Source organism: Mastigoproctus giganteus, chromosome 1 (assembly GCF_048544385.1).
Source record: "Mastigoproctus giganteus isolate SK-2022 chromosome 1, ASM4854438v1, whole genome shotgun sequence".
NCBI classification, from domain to species: Eukaryota; Metazoa; Arthropoda; class Arachnida; order Uropygi; family Thelyphonidae; genus Mastigoproctus; species Mastigoproctus giganteus.
Window position 1 is genome coordinate 275,819,206 of NC_143575.1, and position 14,414 is coordinate 275,833,619.

Genomic DNA, 14,414 nt, shown 5'->3' on the forward strand with positions numbered 1-14,414 from the left:
TGGCGTAGGTAGCAGGTCCTCCCCCCAGAAACTGGTTTTCTTTTCGTCCAGCAAACAAGCAAATCGACCAGAGAACACACACAATATACATTCTATTTAAAGCGCCTGAGCCCACCACTACCTGTGCAACTGCACATCCGTGGCATTGTCTCATCGTAGACTGGCATCAGAATAGGAAATAATTTAGTAAAAAATTTAAACTGAACTCAAGTTAAAATTGAACTCAACGATATAAATTGGCCATTTAGCCCGCTCTTAGGAACAGTATGTTTTGTTCTTCTACATATCTTGATGAGAGCAGTTTCCATCCCTGCCTCGTGGAGGCAGGCCGCTACTATCTAGTAAACTTTTCCTTCTCCTAAAAACTGCACTTACAAATTCATTAAAGAAGTTAAAATTCCTTCTACAAGAAAACAGAACACTGAGACGATCCCGTTCCATCGACTCACCAATTGAACATCACAAAACATCTCTAAAATCACAATATTGAACACATTCAAACATTATATGTTCAGAAGTCTCCACACCACCACAGGTGCAGAGATCAGACTCTCTAAGCCCAAGTTCAAACAACCTTTTAGCTAAGCCGTGACCAGTCATCAAAAACATAGCATTTAAGCCAAATTGGAGCCATGGTTTAATTTTCAGATTGATAATTTGAACTAAAGGTAAGAACATATAAGACTGCCGGCCCTTTTCTGAATTTTGCCAATTTAGTTGCCAAAGATTTTCTATCTCAAGATTAATCCTTTTCTTTTCCAATTTTAAATCATTTCTTGAGTATATATAATTTTCTTCTGGGCAGGAAGAAACTCCTAATATTGTCTTTCTTATATTGTTCTTGGTAAAGTACATCATTCCAACTAATAAAACATTATATAAAGCTGGAGTTCTGCCGGCAACTACCTGTAAAGCGTCAGTCGAGACTGTACGACACGCCCGAGTGATGCTTAATAAAACAAAGCGTTGAGCTTGAGACATATATTTTTGAATCAACGAATTTTCTATTCGATGTACCCAAACTCCAGAGGCATAAGTAATGATTGGGACAAATACGCAATCATACAATAAGTTCAATGAACGTGCCTTGATGCCCCAATCACACCTCACAACCCTCCGGAGCTTGGAATACAATACTCTAACTTTATTTTTCAAATACTTAATATGTTCTGTAAAATAGAGCCTTTCTTCTAACATAATTCCCAAGTATCTCACCACTCTAGCATACCGCACAGCCCCATCCACTCAGCCAAACAGTAGGGGGACGATTTGTACTTAACTTCCCTTTTAGCAACATTTGGACAGTCTTAGTTATTGATATTTCTAATCTATTCTGCTTACACCATCCGTCTAGCGAATTAAGAGCTATTTCAGCTCCAGTCTCCAACTGAAGACGGGAATCACCATGGACCAGTAAAACTAGGTCATCAGCATATGCTATACTCTGTACACCTTCAGAATTGTTCTCCAGGAATTCGTGCATGACGATGTTCCAGACAAAAGGTCCAATTACGGAACCCCGAGGACATCCCCGACTCACTTTCTTAATGACTTCACAATATTTATTTCTTACCACTATAGTTCTATCTGAGAAATAATCTCTAAAAACACAATATAAATTCATTGTACATTGACACTTCCTTAATCTAGCAAGAACACTCTCCCACCAGAGCCGGTCGAAAGCCCCCTTGAAGTCAACAAAGATTGCAAGTACGTATCTTGCACCGCTCATTTCAACAATCTGGGTTAGTCCATAGGCAGCATCTTCTGCACTCTTCCCTTTCTTGAAGCCATACTGGCTCAAGGAGGACATGGACCTATTTTCGTATATAATCATTAATCGGGCTATAATCAACCTTTCATAAACTTTACCCAAGACTGACAAAAGAGCAATGGGTCGATACGTACCTGTATCATTCAGCAATCTGTCTGTACTTTTAACTATTAACCTCACACGGGTTTCCTTCCAGCTCTGCGGAAAAGCACCATAATACAAACATTTATTGTACAAATTTAAGAATGTCTCAGGGCTCAACAAAAAAGCTTGCTTCATTACTTTAACTTCTATTTTATCAGGACCTGGTGACTTTCCTGCTTTTGCCCGGTCCACCGCCAACATAACTACATCCATAGAGAACTCTTCTTCCAGTACTTCAGAGTTATATTGCATATTCTGCTCTTTCATCCACAACTGTAGTGGAGTGGAAGCTTCTTCGTTAATCTCAGGAAAAAGATCATCCAGCGTCCTGTTAACTGAGTCTCGCCAATTTAAGGTTTGATTATCATCAGAACCGATAGTACTAGTTATGTCCTGTGCTCCTTTTTTATTAACAATAATCTTAAAAATTCCCCAAGGGTCTCGGGATCCTTGCTCCTTGATATAAGTCTCCCAACAAGACTTTAGTTTCACTTTTAACTTTACAATACTCTTTTCGTTTATCCCTATAGTTGGCCAAATACCTAGCCAGTAAGTCAACATCTCCGAAATGTCTGTGCCTTTGATATAGCTTTCTTAATTTATTGGTCTGCTTTCGTAAAACTGTCAATTGTTCTGTCCACCCAAATATACAGACACAATATACAGACAAAATAAATATATGGGTTGATGTAGTCACTTAGATATCATAATTCGGTTTTTTTTTTTTTTTTTGTGTGTGTGTGTGTAGCTGTTTCTAGGAGGATACTGCGGTGTCTGATAGATCTCGGTGACCAAACTTTGATACTTCTGTGGTTGGTCTTGAGTGTTCTGGTGACAATTTTTTTTTACATCATTGCTCGATTTCAGCTCTGAATCTCATGTGCCCTGAAGAGCAGCAAATGTTGTGCTTTCCTTATGGCAGCTCACTGTGGTCTGCAGTATTTTGCATTCTTCTTGAGTAGCGGTCAGGTTTGTCCTTTTTGAACGGAAGTTTTCGGAGGAAGTGGCCCCGGTCGAGTGGCTGGAGAATCTGTGGTTCTCAGAGGAACTGGTTTCAGGACCAACAGCAACAGAGAGATTGGAAAACATCTACCACCTTCTTCATTCACTGCTTTCAACTTTTCGTTGTCAATTAATAACTTACTAGTAATTGTCTCCAGGCTTGACCAAAACCTTGAACATGGATATGTCCTGATGCAAAGAAGATGAATTAGCAATGGCTCCTGGAACAGCTGGACTAGGTGCTTGATGTAGTTTGCAGGTGTCCTGGTGCAAAGAGATCGAAACAGTAGCAGCACTAGCCTGTGGAGGGATTCCTATCCTTGGAAAGGGTTTGAGGCCAGACAATGGAAAGGGCCAAGGCAGAAGGAGCACTTATCAGTGCAGGATTCTTGGTGGCCAGTTGGGGGGGATAGCAGTAGAGCTGGCTGACAGGGAAGAGCACAGTGGATCATCAGGGTCCTAGTCAGAAGCCATAGACAGTGGACGGCCCTCATCTTGGGAAGGGTATTTGGTGTGGGAGATGCCAGCCCTTAGTTCTTTGGGTTCCTTGATCTTTCTGGCATTTTTTTTCTTCAGTGTAAGGGAGCTACTCTTTAATGGAGTCTTATGTGGAATACTGTGTTGATGTGAGCTACCCAGGTTAGGCCCCTCTTTAGTAGCAAAACTGGAGCCATTACATGTATTCATGATAAAAAATTTCAATCCATAGTTCAGGATGAAAAGTATGCACGGAAGTTTTAGTTTAGAGATGCAGAGACCAGGCATCCTGCACACCTGTAATATTAGCTCTGACTGAAATTTTGCCCCATTATCCGTTAGCATGTGTTTACTGCACCCATATCTGCACACTGCCCCCTTCAGGTATGCCTCAGCTATTGCTTGTGCTGTTGGATCCTTTAAGGGAAAAGCCTCAGGGTATCTGGTGAACATGTCTATTATTGTTAGAATATACCTGTTCCCCTTTTGAGTTACTGGTAAGGTCCCTATAGTATCCAATGCAATCACTTCAAATGGTCTCCCTGGGTCCAAGTATTGTTGAATTGGAGCTTTGCCAAGGTGTCTGGCCCTCATTTGGAATTTGTGGCAGGTTTTTCAGAACTGCTCTATATCTTTATCCATCCCCCGCCAAGTGTACCGCTCCCTGATTCTCTGCAATGTCTTCCTTTAACCCATGTGCCCGGCCATTTTGTTAGAATGGAGTGCCTTTAGGATCTCGGGGAGCATTATTCTCGGTAGGACTTTTTTTTTTTTTCCTAGCCTTGCCCATACTATTAACCCCACTCTCCCACACTAATATTCCCTTGTCATCTAGGGCGTACCCCCTTCCTTCGGTCTGGCTGGCTCTGGTCACCTGCCTTAGATTTCTCCTGATGCCACAGGACTCGGTCTGTCTCCTGGGCCCCTTTTTAATTCTTCCTCCTCCCTTTCCAGCCCGTGCTCCTATCAGTTGCTACGCATGCCTCCAATACTGTATTGTCACCTCTCTTATCGCTCTCTCCCCCACTTGTTTCGTACTTGGCTCTACTAAAAATTCTACCACAGTGTTTTCCTTCCTATCGTACTTCTATATCAAACTCCTGCACATGCAAGCTCCACCTAATTAACCTGCTATTCCGATCCTTAATGCTCCTCAGTATCTGCAAAGTTTGATGGTCTGACAGTACCACTGTCTTCCTGCCATAAACTCGATACCTGATTTGATCTAAGGCGAAGACTATGGCTAATGCCTCACACTCTATAGTAGAGTAATTTTTTTCCTGAGGGTTCAGTGGTCTGCTGCAGTACCCAATGGTCCCTCTTTCTGCATCTTCCCCCTGCTCTAAAACCGCTGCTATAGTTTCCGCCGATGCATCACAAGTTAAAAGAAAAGGCTGCCCCCCATCCGGGTGTCTCAACAGGGGTTTGCCTGTCATTACTTGCTTCAGGGATTTGAAAGAGTTGTCTGCCTCCTCGGTCCACTGGAATTTTCTACCCTTCTTGGTTAAATCCGTCAGAGGCTTCATCAACTGGGCCCTATCCCTTTGACCTTTTTATAGTGCTTAGCCATCACTAGTAGACGGCGCACTTCCCTTACTTTAGCAGGGTGTTTGAGTTTGCCAATAGCTACTGTATTATTTTCGTTTGGCGTTATCCCCTTTTCGGATATTATGTGGCCCAAATAGTCCACTTCCGGTACAAGGAAACTGCATATTGGCCCTTTCAACTTCAGGTTTGCTTCGGTTAACCTTTGGAATATATCTTCTAATAGCTCCAAATGTTCCTCTAACGTCCGCGAATATACCAAAATGTCATCTAAGAAACACAACACCCCCTTTTCCAATAAGTCTGCCAGGATGGTGTTCATCAGGCACTGGAAAGAAGTGGCAGAGTTCCTCGCTGCTTCTGGCATCCTAGTCATATTATACTTGCCAAAGGGTGTTGAAAAAGCAAAATACTTCCTGTCCAACTTCCTCAAAGGTATGTGCAAGTCCAGCTTAGATAAATACCTGGCTCCCTTCAGACTGCAGAGTAGTTCAGTTATATTGGGCATGGGAAAGTCAATTGGATGAGTGATAGCATTTACCTCACAATGATAATTTTTACTATTATTCTGTGTGACCAGAAAAGCATGCTTACTGTCCAGAAACTTACCAATCTGATTGCTGTGCTATCCCTAGTTCCGGCGTGCTCTATCTTCATTTACATAAAATGACTTATTTCTAACCTGTCTATAATATATAGAGTTGACACGTAAGTGTTGTCTTTGATTTTCGGCCTCCTTCGTTCTCCTGTCCAACCGTATCTGGCACCCCCGAATTATTCGTGCAATGTGGTCTGAAATGCCTGGATAGTAGGGAATGTATGCAGTGCTCACAGGGGCGAACGGCTCAGTACGGGTGGACTCCGCTCCGCTAATAATTCTGTCCAACACCCTCTGGGGGTAGCCGCATTTCTTGAGGTCTGCTGTAACACGAATAATTTTGTTGTCTCTGTTCTCGGAGGTGCTACAGTGGGACCACACCCTATCTACTAAAGCCTTGCCAACACTATCCTTGTGTTGGCTGGCTTGTGCCGAGTTATAATGAGTATATTGACCTCAGCACATGGGCTTTCTAAACACCTTGGTCTTGAGCCTACACCCATCCCTAATAACCAACACATCAAGGAATGGTAGGGTTCCCTCTGCTTCCACCCCCAAAGTAAATTTAATAAAAGGGGAGAAGCTATTAAGTACATCAAGTATCTGATCCTCCCTCCACTTTGTATAATGGTGAATGTCATCAACAGATCTTTTCCCTTTATGCATGCGAAATTCCAAACCCTCCAAAATTCTAACTTCCAACTCTTCCATAGCTAAGTTAGCCACTATGGCACTAATGGGGGAACCCATGCCTGTGCCATGGACCTGCTTTTACATGACATCTTGGAAAACCATGGTGGTACTGAATAAACAGAACTCCACATCCTCACAAATATCATTAACACTGAGAGGAGACCTAGTACTTAACAAAACATCCTTTTCTAATGCCATTCTAACACACTGGACTCCCAATTTAATAGGGATACAAGTGAACAATGATGTAACATCGAAAGAAATCATAATCAAGTCTTCTCGTATAGTCTGTCCTTTTATAAAATCCACAAACTCTTTGCTGTTCTTGATAACCAAGTTGGAAAGTCGTACTATGGGTGCGATCAACTTGGCTAAGTACCTTGATAGAGCATACGTGGGACTATTTACAAATGATACAATTGGCCTGAGTGGTACACCCACTTCATGTATCTTGGGGAGCCCGTAGAATCTGGGTACGCAGGATCCAGCAGCATGTAATGACCAATATACCTCCTTGGATATCCATCTTGAATTGTGCCGACGCTGTATAAGGTTATTCACTTGTCGCTCCACACTAACCAACGGATTTCTACGGACGACTTTATATGTAGTGGTATCTTGCAATAATTCCAAAGATTTATTAAAATATTGCTCCTTGTCTAAAATAACTGTGGCTCTACCCTTGTCTGCTGGTAAGACTATGATTTCATCATCTTGTTTAAGTTCCCTCAAAGCCCTTTTTTGACTAGAACTAAGGTTGGTGGGGGCCGACTTGGCCTGGCTCAGGATAACCGCAGTTCTAATGCGTACTTGGTCAGCCTGGATCGCTGGTAACCTGTAAACGGCTCTCTCGATGCCCATGGCTATTTCCGCGATGGGAGGTTTGTGGGCATCAGAACAAACTTAGTACCCCAGGTAAAACCCCTTCCTGTTTCTTTGGTAGCCGCTTTCTACTGAGATTATAAATAAAATGAGTATTAACATGGCCATGTATTAACATGGATTATTAGAGGAGACAGTGATTACACATGACCATTAACATGGTAATGTGTAATCACTGTCTCCTCTAATAATCTATTAAATTTGCTGATTTGCCTCTGTTTATACACATCTGAAACCTTAGTTGTTTTCTCCAAGACTAATTTCATTACCAATGATCTATGTACAGGAGATATATTATGAACACATTCTAGAGCCAAACAATTTTGTCTTCTGGTAATCCTTAGATCATCATGTAGTTTGTGGATCCAGATACACAAAATCCTTTTTTGGAACCAATTGGTAGCCCTAACTAAACGATCATCATCAAAAGGCATCTTTATGCAGAACCCATATGGAATTAGGCCATGTGCTTTACATATGTATGCAAATCTTAAATGCTGTTTCTGTTTGGCCTCCGTCATGCTGTTTCTCTCAATATAAGTCGAGTGATTAGGACTCAAGACTTGAATGCAAATGGCATGCTGTGATGTTAAACAGGACAAGAGTAAAACGTCAACATTTTTATTAAATATTACGATGGCTACCTTAGGATCTGTATGAGTTGGCTGTAAAATCTGAGAAGAGCAAGGATATCTGACAATTCGTCCTTTACTATGATATGGTTCTTGAAGAATGAGAATGTCAATGAGTTCCTCCTCAGATACACAACGTAGCTCACCTGCCACGGTGCGTGAATGGTGAGTATTGGCTTGCTGAAATTTGAAGTTGACAGTCGAGATATTTGGCTGGGAAGCGCTTGAACTCGATAAGACTGTGATATTAGAAGGGAAATTGTTCGTTGCCTTACTGTGTCTTGAGCCTTTATGTATTCAGGACAGTTTATATCGCTGACCGAATGATTAGTATCATGTTTGTGCCTCCTGCCATTAATGCAGACAGACGGTTGATCCTTGCTGGGGTACTCAGAAAAGATATGGCCTAGTTTAAGGCAGCTCGTACATGAAAGCCTGCTGCAATGGAGCAGCTTATATCTGTTTGGTTCATCTCTAACCACGTTTCAGCGAGGCACAAGATGTCTAAGGAATTTGAGAGTAGAATCTCTTCCAGTGTATTAAGGTTTGTTTCTTAAGGACCTGATGTTCTGGATATTATGCGGATGGTAGGAGAGGTTGTTATACTTATACTCACGGGACGGAGCCTTGCTTCCCAGCTGCGAACAAGTAGAGGCTCTCGAAGCAGAGAGATCAAGACAGGGATGAGGCGAAGTTGGGTTCCCTCGCATTGGAGGACGGTATTAGCAACCTTGGGCGGAGTTTGTTCCAGTATGTTAGTGTGGGAAGGTTCTGGTACTGGCATATTTTCTGGCAAGCAATTATAATCGCCAAGTCAGCTGTGACTGCGGTGGGAATACATCTTTCGGGTCTGAGTAGTCTCTTTACGTTTCGAGGTTGATTGGTAGTGAACAAACGGCCTGATCCTCGTTCCGACAGGCCAAATGGCGACGCTTCCTATCAGGCCTACTTGGTGTTGGCTACAGTCAATTTTAAATGCAGCGTATTGTTGACTCCTAGCTTGTAGTTTTCTTACAGTTAGCTGTAGATTCAGCTCTTCATATGACCTGTTTGACTAGTTCAGGGGTTGTACATGGTTCCAGTTGAGATATGAAAAGCCTGGTTGTAATGTTTCTAAAGGGTCTTGAGTCCTGAAAGCTCGTAGCTTGGAGTTTATTGCTGTGCCGTACTTTACAGCTTTTCTCTGAGTGCGGGTTTCTTGTTTGGTATTGCCATTTAGTGAAGCTGCTACAGATTGAGTTTGAATTGTTTCGACTGAGCTCGCTTGGGCGTCGACGTGGTTGATGAGGTTTTCAATATATTTTCTTGACTGCGTTGGGAAGTGAACGATGGGTTTAGGTCACTTTCAGGGATTGAAGTTCGAAGGGAACTGTGCGATTTTGTCGCGGTGCGTATTAGAGCTTGACCTTTGATGGTTTTGCCACTATTTCTCACCTCGATGCCCAGGGATTTCCGCATATGACTTATCGCGGGCGATTCTGCAAATTGAGCATCATGTGTGTTTGTTGGGGCTGTGGAGCCATGTTGGGATGATGCTGTTGTATCAGCAGACTTGCACATCCTGCGTTTCAGTGTGTGAGTTGACTTGCAGGCTGGCATTGATTTGGTGACTTGTTAGGCAACCAGTTATTTTCTCTGAGATCTTCCACTATTTCGTTAATTTTGCTGTCAATGATTGGCTTTAGGTATTGAATGGTAATTTCTGCTCAGGTATGGTACCCTTCGGACCTCCGCGCAGGTGCGATTTGACTGTTTTCAGCTATTGGCATTATATAAGCTGTCTGAGGGGTTGCTGAAGATGCATCTATACTTGCATCTGATGCGGACTGGTTCAGTTGGTCTGTAGGAGGCGTCGGTATGAGGCATTATATCTGTAACGGTGGTATCAGTCTCGCAGGTATTATTGTTCATATTTTCTTACTGACCGGCATGACTTCCGTAAATTCTGCCTTGTTGGGCGTTATCTGCTTTGCGCTGTGCGTGGTGAGTTCTGTGAATTGCTGGAAAATTTCCGGTTGCCCTTGTGGCCTAATGAGCATAGCTTCTTGCAGCACGATCCCTTCAATTTCAGAATGGCTGCCATGGAAAGTTTCTTCCAGCTGGATGGGGATAGGCCCGAACATCCAGGACACCTGGGGTTATCACAGGATGACGTCGTAAGTCAAATGATAGCAGAGGGCACACTTGTGTCGAGTTCAGAGGGTTTCCGTTTCTACTCATATTTGGGAGGAAAGCAGTGGGGATATTCAATAGATGGGTGTTTGCGTAGTCTACGTGGATGTCTTGCTCTGAGTTGGGTATAGCTAGTGAACAAAGGCAGAATACAACGTGCTACAGCATTTCGTATTCATTTGCAGTGATAAGAATATGGGAAAACAATAAATGCTATTTACCTGATTCAGGTGGTAGGATGAAAGCTTCGTCAGTGGATCAGTCGCTCGATAAGAATAAAGATGATGTGTATTTCATCCACAGTTTAAACATTAAAACCACTGTAATTAGCATTAAGCTGCGGAGCACACAAACTAGTGATTGACTCACACAGGCCCACGCGCGCTTAAGTCCTGGTTTCTCAATCTGTACATTACACTGTGCTGCCACTTTATTAGATACACTTACCCAGAAGCGTGTTGAGCCTCCTTTAGCCTTCAAAACAGCCTGAATTCGTCTAGGTATGGATTGAACAAGATGCAGAAAACGTTGTGCAGGAATGGAGTACCATGCAGACATGAGTGTGTCACGCAGTTCCTTGAGATTCGAGGGAGGTGTAGGCCTGCAGCGAACAGCCCTTTCCAGCTCATCCCAAAGATGTTTAATAGGATTGAGATCTGTGGACTGAGCGGGCCACTGCAGCAAAGAAAAGTCACTGTCATGTTCCTGGAACCATTCCATAGTGATTCGGCCTTTGTGCGCCGGCGCATTATCCTGCTGGAAGCAACGTCTGACTGAGGATAAACTGTAAAAATGAACGGATGCACTTGGTCAGCAACGATGTTTAGGTATGATGTGGCATTCAGACATGAATCTATGGATATCAATGGACCCAACGTGTGCCAAGAAAACATTCCCCACACCATAACACTGCCTCCATCACTTTGCACAGTAGTCGTCAGACATGACGGGTCCATGGATTCATGTTGTTTTCGCAGCTTAAATAAATAACAAACTGCTGCAGATAAAAGAGCCAAAACTGTGGATATCTAGTATCAGGAAAAGCAGGCAACAAGAAGTAATTCTAGCAAGGCTCCGCATCGGTCATTCACATTCAACTGATTTGCATTTGCCAGTCGTAGCTAACAATAAATCGTATTCTCATTGAATGTCCCCAACTTTCAACTACCAGAAAATCGAGCTTTCTCTCCTTATCCCACTTGCAGGAACCGATAACCTTATTATAGATTCTTGGCAATGACGCAAATTTGGACATCCATTATTAGGTACATCCCTACTGTGCACGCAAATGAGTTATGAGACAACCCATTTGCGTGCACAGCAGGGATGTACCCAATAAAGTGGCAGTACAATGTATATCAATAAGACTGCTTCACAGGTCCAATATTTGAATTCTTTACTCAGTGCGTTTGTTCAAAATCATCATTGCTGGAATCCCATTGCTAAGAATTGGGTCAAGAAATAGCAATAGGTTTAAAGTATATAGATCTGCTAGAACTTAGAAAGGAAGGCTCTTAAATCGTGAGCTTAATTACTTGCCAAATTGACTCTTGTTGTGCACTCGAAGAGTACAGTCCTCTGCAGATTGGCATGTAGACATGTATAGTATCTTATGCAGGACGACACCTGAACGAAAGTTCAACTCCACCTTTTTACACTGTGATGAATACAGAGCCCTGTACATTAGCAATAGTAAGGGCACATGATGCATGAAAGCAAGTTTATATAGCATCAGCCAAAAAAAAAAAAAAAAAACACACCCCCTTCTCATTTCACTCATCCACCCGCTCCAAATATGGACATGTGTATATGTAAAGGCGGCACTCACTTGGAACATTCGTTCAACTCTGCCTCTTGTCTCTGTGAAGAACAGTCAGTATCACTAAAAATGGGCCAGCTTTTTGTGTCACGTAGGTTTGTGTGTGTTCTGTTCTGGCCTCTTGGCTACCCAGAAGCATCAGTCACCTGAGCAGATGATTCTGGGTACTCTTCCACACTATGGGAATGTGGGCCAGTCGCAGTATATCATGTAACGTCTCAAAAGAGACTCTGACCCACCTAGTGTTGTCAGCAGGTGTGCCAGGATCCTCTGGAGGGCCCTTTCCAGAGGGACTTCAACAAAAAAAAAAAAAAAAACCAAAATATTCACCCATAGTGCAGGTTTTGAGAGAAGAAAAAAAATAAATGAAATAAAAAAAGGGGAAAAAAAAAAAAAAGAAAAAGGAGTGGGGAAAAAAGGGGGAAAAACGAAGAAAAAGAGGCGAGGAAAGGAAAATTAAAAATAAAATAGAATAATAATACATTCCTGAAAAGGTCAATATGTTGATCTTTGATTGGTGCTTGAGGTTATGGGGCTACCGCATTAGTTGTAAGCATACCTTTTGCCTTCTGGCAAAGACAAGTTGGTCAATTTGATTTATGCTGAAGGATGGGACTTCCTTTCGCAGCTCATGTCTTCATATCAGGTACATTCGTGGAGAAGATGTTGCCAGTTTTCTTTTGCTCCACGGAAACAGAGGTCAGTGTTTAACAGGCCTAGGTGGAGTTGTTCGTTAAGGGACTCATGCCCAGTATTAAGATACGATGTTTCCAGACAAATTGTAAACCATGAGCTAACCTTCTTCGACATCCCAAAGGAGATATCCGGTAGGAAATTTCTGGTTACAGTGCCAACAGTTGAATTTCCCCACCTTGTTTGCCAGACATTTATTAGCTCTTTAAAGCATCAAACTTTTTCCCTTTTATTTTCCTCATTCAGCGATTGGTCTATATCCATGATGGAGGTAGGTATTCCTTTCTTGAGCCTGAAGCATAATCCTCTAAATATCACCTAAAGGTCTAATGGCAAAGTCCCAGCAATAATCTGGATTGCCGCAGTCGACACCGTTCGGCAGATGCGATGTGTTGCTAATAGCATAGCCCTCTGGATTGAGTTGAGTTTTAGCTGCATTTTGACGATTATCACTCTGCGGAACCAAGCTCCGCATTAGCAAGGGCGAATGAGACTATGGGAAGGAACACCACTTTATAGTAGAGAAGCAGGATCCTCCTGGAAAAATCCCGCTCATTTCTTGAAATTGTAACGATGGAGGCTGTAAACTTCCTGGTTTTTTCACGAAGGTGTTGTAGGTCATGTAAGAATGATAGCCTGTGGTCTATGATCACGCCCATGACCTGGCCTGCACAACCAGGGGTAACTGGATACCATTAATTTTGACTTGAGGGGGCCTTATGTCAAGTTTGGTTTTGAAAATCATCATCTTTGTTTTGGTGGGATTAACCTGAAGTTTGTTGGTTGCCACCCAGGAGGTGAGTCTATCAAGGACTTTCTGCGCTCTCAGTTCAAGGACCAATCTTGAATGACCTGAGATGATGACAGTCAAATCAATGGCAAATGCACTGACTTAGTATGTTCAAATCATTTGTGTAGCCAGTTTTGAAGCACCATAGTCCAAACCAGGAGTCCCAGAACCGACCCCTGTGGATACCCTAGGTAAATATGTTTGTCTAGTTCTGCCTTGAATCTGTTTAAGCTATCAACTTCTATAACAACAGATGGAAGTTTCTTCCAGCAATCAACAACACGCTGCCTAAAGGAAAACTTCCGCACATCTATCTTACAACTATCTTTCCTGTGGAAAGACACGTGTGTGTGTGTGTGTGTGTGTGTGTGTTTTACCTGTATCAAGGGTGGCTCCTAGGCCTTAGCCCATCTCCACCTTGCAGGTCTGTGTTGGTGCAGAAACTCTGCAAAGCTTTTTATCGCTTGTGTACGTCCACCTTGCCACCAGGGAGCAGCCAACACCTAAGCAGCCGCTGCCTGCCCCCAGCACAAGCAGCCTGCCTGGGTCTACTTTTACCTTTAGTGCCTTGGGCACAAATCCCGCACCCACCGGAGATAGTGCAATACCGGTGGGTGCCAGCAATCCCGTCTCCAGGTTGCCCAAACCTGGAAACCAGCAAAAAAAAAAAAAAAAATCCAAGCCTCAGCAGATACAAGCCAGTTTGGAAACTCCAATAAACTTAGCGAAGTAAATATTTACATTTGTACAAAAGATAATAGAATTTTAACTCTAAATCCTAGTAATACAATTCAATTTACATATCTTACAAGTCATCCTATTTATGTTTAATGGGATACGAACATTTATATTAACTTCTCAGCTGTCAGATTTATATTCGATTTTGGATTTGAGTTCTTAGTTGAAGTCTTTTCTTAAAGACCGATTCTGCAAAGGTCTGGAAAGTCTCAAAGTTTGTTTTGTTCTCAACTAGTATTTTCACATTTTCCTCAGCTAGACCTGGAACCTGATTAAGTAGCAATACTCGATGGTCTGTATATTGCGGACAAAACAGTAAGACATGGATCCAGTCTTCCATTTGACCACAGGTGCAAAAAGGATCCGGCTCCAAACCTCTGTCGAATAGTTTGGCCCTCAGAGATCCATGGCCTGTTAATAAGTACGTTGTAAACATGCTTGGTGCAAACCACGAA

At 42.6% G+C, this 14,414-nt stretch overlaps 1 protein-coding gene across 1 annotated transcript; it reads right to left on the bottom strand.

The window, feature by feature from the left end:
• Positions 1–6,311: 6,311 nt before the first annotated feature.
• On the bottom strand, positions 6,312–7,094 carry LOC150092014 (uncharacterized). The gene has a single exon (XM_090371009.1). It carries the CDS (start codon positions 7,092–7,094, stop codon positions 6,312–6,314), a length of 783 nt encoding a protein of 260 aa, XP_090227135.1.
• Between the last annotated feature and the right edge of the window lie 7,320 nt (positions 7,095–14,414).

Bases quoted from the DNA above. Each gene is read 5' to 3' on its own strand.
- LOC150092014 (XM_090371009.1), bottom strand. From the start codon at position 7,094: ATGGGCATCGAGAGAGCCGTTTACAGGTTACCAGCGATCCAGGCTGAC.